Source organism: Acanthisitta chloris, unplaced genomic scaffold (assembly GCF_000695815.1).
Source record: "Acanthisitta chloris isolate BGI_N310 unplaced genomic scaffold, ASM69581v1 scaffold11798, whole genome shotgun sequence".
NCBI classification, from domain to species: Eukaryota; Metazoa; Chordata; class Aves; order Passeriformes; family Acanthisittidae; genus Acanthisitta; species Acanthisitta chloris.
The window spans coordinates 13,903-22,610 of NW_008687627.1; the positions used below are offsets into that span (position 1 = coordinate 13,903).

Consider the following 8,708-nt stretch of genomic DNA (forward strand, 5'->3'; position numbering starts at 1 on the left):
CCTAAGGTCATCATCATATGATTCTATGATTTAAAAAAATATTTTTTGAAGCTAGACAAATTTTATTTCCTGGCCCTTCTTAGCTACATATGAACCAGGGGTGTTAAATAGCTCTTTAGCTTTAAAAGTGTCTATATGTAACATGTTGAGTTTTGTTTGTTTATTTTAAAGTCACATCTATCAATAATTTTCAGACTTTAGGAAGAAAAATGAAAACGCAATGTTGACAATATACTATAAAAATTAACAGATTGATCAGCCTAACATGGAAAGGGATTTTTGCACTTAGAAGACTTGATGATATAAGTGAGATATACACACACACATGTTGCACGTAATTTACATTTTCTCTGAAGATCAAATATTCCTTGGCTGGTGCAGAAATGGCTTAGATAGGATCTAGACCTCCACAGGCTGGAATACCTGATTAGAGCAGCTGTGGTACACAGGCTGTTGTGTGTTATAGAGAGTCTCTTAACTATCGTTATTTTTATGTATACAACCACACACACAACAAAATAACATAATAGGCTTGCTGTGTGTTACAGATGGTATCAGGCATCTGCAGTGCTGATAGTGAAACTTTCTGGTGCTGGCAGCCAACTTCATTTCAATAAAAGTCTGCTCTTTGTGCCAGCCCTCTTCTTCGGGGGCAAACTTTCATAGCAGGTTTTTGATGTCAGGCCCCTCATCCTGACACATGAAACATCTCTCTGTTCCCAAGCTTCCAAATAAACAGCAGCTTTATGGTTAATTTTAGCCCTTAAGGACAGCTTACTGAATGTTCTCTGCAGGTCTGTTAACATCCCTGGGAATGCAACTGCAAGGCTTTCCAGCATTGTGGTCCTGGGGGGCAGGATAAATGGGAGAGGCTTTAATTGATGGGCAGAGCAGTGCTTGGTGAAGATGTGGCTTACCATGACACACAGAAAAAAGTTCACTGTAACTTAACTGTGCTCAGAGACATGAAGCTGTTTATAGTAAGGACTAGACAGGGGAACAGAGCAGCTTCTGTAATCTGTGCTAGAACTGGGGCCCAAATTCACCCTCGGGAGCCTTTAATAAAAAAAGTTAAAACCCCCACCCAGGTAGATGGTACTGATGCTGCAGCTTAATTTATATTGATGTAAAATCACCTCTGATTTTTGTGGGTGTAGGTAAGACCTTATAAGCTCATCCATTTAGCACCTTGGCAGACTTGAGTTAGGTCTTGGATGCTTCAGACTGGCTGCACTCCCTGAAATCTGCCCTGTGTGCTGCTAACTGCAGTGAGCTTGTTTGTAGAGGAACAGGAGCACACGGGAGGGGAGGAGGAATTTGTCTTCTGATAGCAAGCCCTGTGCCCAGTGCTCCTGGTTGGGAGTGAATGGCATATTTTGAAGCTGACTCCAGTGTTTTGAAATGTGAACCGAGCGAGGTACTATTACAGCACCACCTCTTTGTTTCTCCATGCCTGGTGGATGGGCACCAAGTAACAACCGTGTTGTCTTGCCATGAGTGTTTAAAAGATGGTGGTTGGGGTGGGCTTCAACAGAGACCCTCACCTAAGTGCTCAAATTCAATCAAATGGTATTTATTATAAAACCCTAATAATTATATTCTTGTGATTATACCAAGGCTTGTTCATCATTTGTCTGGAAATCATTGTCAGGCACTTTCTGGATTCATTTTAACAAGATTTTTTTTGAAGGAGTTTGTTTTAAATAGATGAGTGAATTAATCCCTCTTCAGGTGTGGGTTGACCAGTGTTCTACTGAGTTTGTAAAAAGCTAGTGATAACGATGGTATTTTGAGAATATCCTTCAGCTTTTTTTGCAGGCATTGCAGTGACTGGAAAGAAACTCCTACCTGGCTTACAGTGGTTTCTGCTGGAAAAGTTTCAGAAAGGTCACTTTTGAAACTGTGCACATTCCTGGCCCTTTGCACTCTAATAGCTTCCTGAAGGAAATTGGAGCAGCTTCTGGTAGGGGTTTTTTTGGCATTGGACTGAAAGAGATTACTCTAAGACCCATCCTGCAAAGCTGGGAATTGTAGGATCTGGAGAAGACCTGTCGATAATGTTAATTTCCCAGGCAGGGTGGCGACTTGAGAGGGAACCTCCTGCTATTCCTGCTCTCCATTAGCTGATTGAAACACCCTTCTCAGCAGTTTCAGTGATTTCTCTCCTGTTCTTCTATGAGATGCTGTTTTGATACTCACTGAAGTTATTCCCTGACCTTGTTGTGGTATTTCATTACACTGAAAAAATGGCAACTACAGTGTTTTATCTGGTTTGGGGTTTTTTCCCATTTTCTGTGCTGTGCTTTACTCAAAGGGGAGAATCTGGAAGTGAAGCTGGGCTCGGTGTCTCAAATAATTCTCAAAGAGTAAAAGCAGAACATTATTAAGGAGATGTAAGGAATGTAAAAATAAAAACATACATACAAAAATACAGCTCTTGATTCCTCACGGCTAAATTCTCCAGTGTGAAACAGCCTCCACTGTTCTCACTTGAATGAAAAATTAACTGTTCTGTCAGTCTTGTGGCTTGATATATCAGTTTGCTCAGTGACAGCAATTAAAAGGTTTGCTAAGAAAGATGAGAAATTGTGGGGAAGAATAAAATGCCTATTGGAGTTTCACAGCATGGTATCACAGTGCAAACCCTCCTGAAGATTTTGCTTTTAACATTGAGTTGGAGCCTAAAAACAAAATCTCATCTCTTACGCAATTTTAAAGGTGATATATATGAACTAAAGCAGTATTTTGATGTTCTTTGGGTTGGGCATCTGGTATCTCTTTTCCTTTTTAGCCTTCCTGATCAGCCTAGGGGTGTTTATACTCTTCCCCCTCCACTCCACCACCTGCTTGGCTCGGTTTCACTCGCTGCCTTTTCCTGGGATGGGCAGTGGCCGAGAGCTTGCTCTTTGCAGCACTGTGAGGTGGATGTCTGCAGGGACTGAAGGAACACAAGTCATTTTTGTGTATGTCTGTGTACGTGGTGCTGGCAGGGAGAGGGATCCCAGAGTTTGGCGAAACTTTGCTGTGAACATTGCTGTCTTCGAAGGAGTTTGCTAAAAACCTATTGGAAAAATCTGCCTGTGTGTGGAAGTGTTTCTCAATGTGTTTGAACCTCGATGAAATGGCATAAAGGGAAGCCCTGTGCAACTGTACTCAATAGAAACATTCATTAGAGCTAATTTACTTGGTGCTTTTAAGAGACATAGCTATTCATAAGTTGTGGTTTTGCCTGATGCTGTTGGTAGCATTTGTTTTAAATAGAGACACTTGTCTGCACACGCTCTTTGCCCATCTGAAATCGTGTCTGGCTGTGTTGGAAACCTCGTTTTAAACATGGCAATATGCAGTGTTAGGCAAATCCCAGTGTAACCTGTGGTGCCTTTTCATTAAGGGAAAAAAAATACCCTTTAAAGTGCCTATGGTTCCAGCTAAACATAAAGAGCACAAGGAAAAGGTCTTGTCTGTGACAAAGCAATGGCAATGTTAATACTTCTCTGCAGCATTGTTCTTGTTCAGCCATCTCGCTGCACTTGCTTTTCTCAAGGCCAATCAATGAATAAACTGAAAGCAGGAAGGTACTAAAAGCTTTGATTTTGCAGCCTGCAGAGCCTGTGTATCCCATCTGAGACAAGCACAAACCCACTCCTGCAGCCCTGACCCATTGGTTGCCAGGGGAGGATTGCCAGGGGACGATTACCATGGGTACACGGCCACGGACAGCACTTTTTGGAATGCAGAAACATTTTTGGTCTTTGTTTGGTCCTCCTGCACACAGCAGAGTGACTTTGGGTTTGAAATAATTAGGCTGAATCCAAAAAAAGTCGTGACTTCTCTGATTCTTTTGAAAATTTCCAGTCTGAGAGCATCTGCATGTGGCTGATGTGATTTACCTGATAAAGACCAGAGCTGTTCTCAAAATGAATGAATTGCAGTTTGTTTTCTCAAAGGGGAATGCACTGTTTGGATCATGTGATGCTTAAATCTGAGTTTGTGGTTACATGTTCTGTTTTTTATAATAATCTGTTATAAATCTGCAACATTTTTGCTGGTACCTCCTTCTTTCCTTCCTCCGCTTGATACTTTCCCCCTCCACCTCCTCTGTGTTGCTGTTGCCATGTGGAAGGCAAGCTAAGGGATCTGATCTGCCTGACAACTTTGACAAAAAAAAGATCTGAATTATTATTTCAGCTACCTGGTTTGCCTTGCTGTGCAGAGGTTTGGGTGGTACTGTTGGCATGAGGGTGATACCAAGAGGAAATGGTTGAGGGGAAGGAATGGTGGTGGAGTAAAGGAAATGCCTCTTACAGCAGAGATTCAGATTTAGATTGTGTTAAAATAAACCTACATGAGATTGAGTGGCACAATGGATATCTCTTTGGGGAGATTATTTTTAAGGCAGAGGAAACCATTGGGCCATTCATGTGAGATGCAGAGTTTTACCCAATCGTGCCGTTACTCATCCCAACGAGTCCAGACTGACCGTGGAAAGAGGAGGATTTCCAGCTAACTCAGATGCATTTCAGGGAAAGGACAGAAAATCCTTCCAGTAATCTGGAATTACAGGGTAGTGAATACAAATTCGACTGAATCTAGTATGAGAAAATCCTGATGACTTCAGTGTGAGTTTGCCTTTACTAAAAACAGGTTTGTGTTAGCTCTGGTACAGGAATGATACCCAAGGAATGGTCAGTGCCAGGGACCCCAGAACTCTAACACTGAGCTATTTGGGGATCTCGTGTAACAGGGCAATGGAAATAGTTGCTGGGACTTTTCTGGGAAAAGTTCCCAACAGAAGAAAATTAAAATTCGTGAAGTGGAAGTAAGATCACTCTCTCTTACCTCAAACCTGAGCTCACTCACATATGCACACAGGCAGTTTTAGTTCAGTCTCAGCTGATAGATGAGCTCCTTTGTGTATCTGCAGTGTTAAGCATGACAGTATACATTAAATACAGTGAGTGTGTTACAAAGCATCAAGGCAAGTGATTTGTGAGCTCAGGGTAACTGTGAGGTTAGGAACTGGTCCTCCAGATCTACACTCATGTGGTGACTTACAGAATAATTATGACCCAGCAATACAATGGGTTGCTCTGTCTTTTCAAGCAGTGACAGAGATCACTGTACTCCTTTATTTGCAGATGATCTCAGTACTTTTTAAATCTAGTTCTCCATCAGTTACGTTACAAACAGTAACAGACTTTTCTAGCTTTTACTCTAACTGAACAGTAGTGGATAATACCAGAGGCATTTTTGCAGGGACCACTGCAGTTTATTTCCTTGTCATGCTGCTGTCTGGCAATATGCTTGTCTTGCTTGTCTTCAGATTGAGTTGATTCATTACAAGAAGAATAAATGTGGATTCTGGACTCCACCATTTACTTGCAGACCCTTTGCTTATCTCTTCATGAGTGCAGCAAATGATTTTACCAACCATCATATTACAGATATTTCTCTGTGTGTTTGATAAAGCACTTTATAGGTAGGTTTTCAGTAGGATTTCTGTGTTAAAGTTGGTCAGAGTATTAGAGTAACTGAAAGGAAAATAGCAAATGCTGAAAACTCTTTACTTTTAGACTGGGGTAACCTCTGAAATGAGCCAAGCACTCTTAAAACCCTGGCAGCTATACTGCCTGTGTCCCCTAGCCTAAAGAGATGTGTAAAGAAAAGCATTATAACGACTCTTAAATTGCCATGGTGATAGGTATGTGCCTGTTCTGTAATGTGTATTTAGACTTAAGAAAATAAGATGTATTTGTCTTCATTCCTCCAGAACTCTTTCTGTAGACTCAATGCAATTAACCTTTTTGTTTGGAATGCAGATAGCACTAGCCAAGTGGATGATATAACTGGTTTCTTATTGATACTATTTACAAAGTGCAATTTAAGGGGAAAAAATTCCAGGGTAGTGAGTGGAACAGGAAATGTTAGATGATTTTATTATTTTATTACGAAGGAAGGGTGAATAGTACCTACTCTCCAGTGACAGCTCAGACAGCTTACAGAGCTTGTTGTATGGTTTTATGACAATCATTCAAACTAATATTCATTTTAACTCACTCGTGATTGAAAGGTGGCTTTGTTAATGATGATTTTGCCCATCTTGCTGCTTCAGACAGCTTAGTTCCAGCAAAATAATCATTTTGAGCACAATACTTCTGATGATTATTCCTGTTGGGATGTAAGGGTCGAGTTTATTTTTGTGAAGGTGGAGAAAATTGATTTGATTATTTTAGTTACTGAAATGGGAGAACTACTTCTAAATATTTTGCAGTTGAAGTGTTTTGTGTTGTGTGGGGTAATGCAGTGAGGCTTGCTGTAGAAAAGCTGAAGTTCTGAATCACATTGCTGTCCCTGGGCACAGTGCAGCATCACAAAGCTGCAAGTCTTGGTCAGTAAATGCTCCCAGCTCAGCTCTTTTGCAGTGGTCACAGAAGTTCTCAGAGCCTTATTTTTGAACTGTGAATCTCAGGTATTTGTTCTTGTCTCAGTTTGCTTATCTCCCCATGAGCAGACCTGCAGGGCTTAGGTGTATGTTTAGTTAAGTGAAGCAAACTCTTATCTTTTTCTAACCAAATTTAGTTTCATTTTCAGTGCACTGATGCTTAAACTTTCCCAGTGAATCTTTTATGTTGTCCAAGGCACCTCCTTTCAGGCTGCTTCAAAGGATTCTGTGAATAGGGAGTGGATTTACGATTTTCATAGATTCAGGCTTGTGGTTCTTCCCTTAGCTGGTTATAGAAAATTGGTTGCAGGAGATAATGGGGCACTTTTCTGTAATGGCAGCTTCATACAACACCTGCACATTGATTGTAGCCTGGAATTTTGGTATTTATGCTACACATTGACTGAAAGGGTGAGAAGTATCCACCTTGCCCTCCAGTAAAATCCTGTCAGGTACTTCAAAATAGCTGGTAAGGGTAATAGCCTGACAGAGATGACTGACAGCAAATTTTCACTTGCGCTGAGAAACCCAACGTGATTTTGGAATTTTGTGCATGGAAATAATAGTGTGTTGTTTTGGGTGAACTATGTGCAATTGGCACAAAACAAATGGTTTTCAGAGAAGTAACAGGGAACAGAGAAACAGCTGTGCTGTGGGGCTCCTTTGGGATTCTTTCTCTTTTACAGGGGTTCTCATGGGCATTCTTGGTGAAACTTTAGCTAGTAGTGACATAGTTCTGTTTCATCATGACATGTGCTGCTGTGATTAGAGCTCTGGCTGGCCACTTCTGCTAATCCAAGGTATTTACTGATTGTAGAGATAACTGACTGGTCCTTAAGAGTTGGACTACTGTCCCCTCACATCATAGAATCACAGAATTTTTTGGGTTGGAAAGAACCTTTAAGATCATTGAGTCCAAGCATTTCCCCAGCACTGCCAAGCCCAGCACCTAACCATGTCTCCAAGTGCCACATGTACACGTTTTTTAAATCCCCCCAGAGATGGTGACTCTACCACTGCCCTAGGCAGCCTGTACCAGGGCTGGATAACCCTTTTATTGAAGAAATTGTTGCTAGTATCCAACTTAAACCTCCCCTGGTGCAACTTGAGCCCCTTTCCTCCTATCCTGTCGCTTGTTACTTGGGAAAAGGGACTGACCCCACCTGGCTCCAGCCTCCTGTCAGGTGGTTGTAGGGAGTGATAAGGTTCTGAGGCACCTTTTCTCCAGGCTGAGCCCCTCCAGCTCCCTCAGCTGCTTCTGTCAGACTTGTGCCCCAGCCCCTTCCCCAGCTCTGGACATGCTTGAGCCCCTCAATGTCTTTCCTGTAGTGAGGGGCACAGAACTGGACATAGGATTCAAGGTGTGACCTACCAACCATTGCTGATGCAAAATCAGAGCAGCAGAGGGGAAGGTTTAGGTACTGAGAGTCAGTGGTTTGGTTACAGTCTCTGGGTGTTTAAAAAGAAAGGGAGGCAGCTGCAGCAGGGGGGACAGTTCATGCCTAACCAGGTTTTTGAATGAAACCTGAGGCCTGTGGTGCTGTTCTGATTCAAATTGCAAAAAGTGTTATTTTTAACAAAGCACCTCCTACCATGTTTCTCGCTTGACCTGCAGCTCAGCACTGTAACACAGATGCTACTGGTGCAGTTATACCCACAACATTCAGGAATAACAGGATTTCAGGAATTACTTCAAGATAAAGTAGACAAAGTTGGTACTGACTTGCTGATGTTGATGCATGTGTAAGAGTCTTCCAGCTTACTTTTCTGGTTATTCCCTTTTGCATGATGAACTGTAATGATGTTTATATATAACCTAACAGACTGGGTTATGTTTATATATATTTCATTATATATATATATAAATACCATTCCAGGTTTTATATGTGCATGGTATATATTTTTATATATATGTTTCACCTTGGCTTTCTCATGATTTGTCTTCTTTGTGTTGCTGTGCTCTTCTGTGAGTGTAAAAGCATAAATCCAGCACAGTTTCCTGTCTCCTTTTAAAAATCTTTAAATAGCCTTTTCTGCTGTCATGCAGCAGATCTTAGCAGAAGTCATTTGGTGTTAACAGCACTCAGGGTGCTCTGACAAAGAAATCTGTGACTGTAATCGCTTCTGTGGAAGCTGGTACTATGTTTTGGCAAATGCATCTCCCTTTGCATCTGTGAGTAAAAGGTGCTTTGAGGAGGAGGAGAATGTCTGCTTTTTATAGAGCCATGCAGGGTAAGGAGTCATTTTGTTGGGGTTTTTTTTCCTC

The 8,708-nt window shown here is 41.5% G+C and overlaps 1 protein-coding gene across 1 annotated transcript in view; it reads left to right on the top strand.

Moving 5' to 3' along the window:
* Positions 1-7,670: 7,670 nt before the first annotated feature.
* Positions 7,671-8,708, top strand: part of FOXK1 (forkhead box K1) — a gene marked incomplete at its 5' end in the record, with an annotated part of 27,346 nt that continues 26,308 nt past the window's right edge. Inside the window, one exon of the mRNA XM_009080686.1 lies at positions 7,671-7,696. Within this exon, the coding sequence (XP_009078934.1) occupies positions 7,671-7,696 (26 nt within the window). The remainder of the gene's footprint in view (positions 7,697-8,708) is intronic.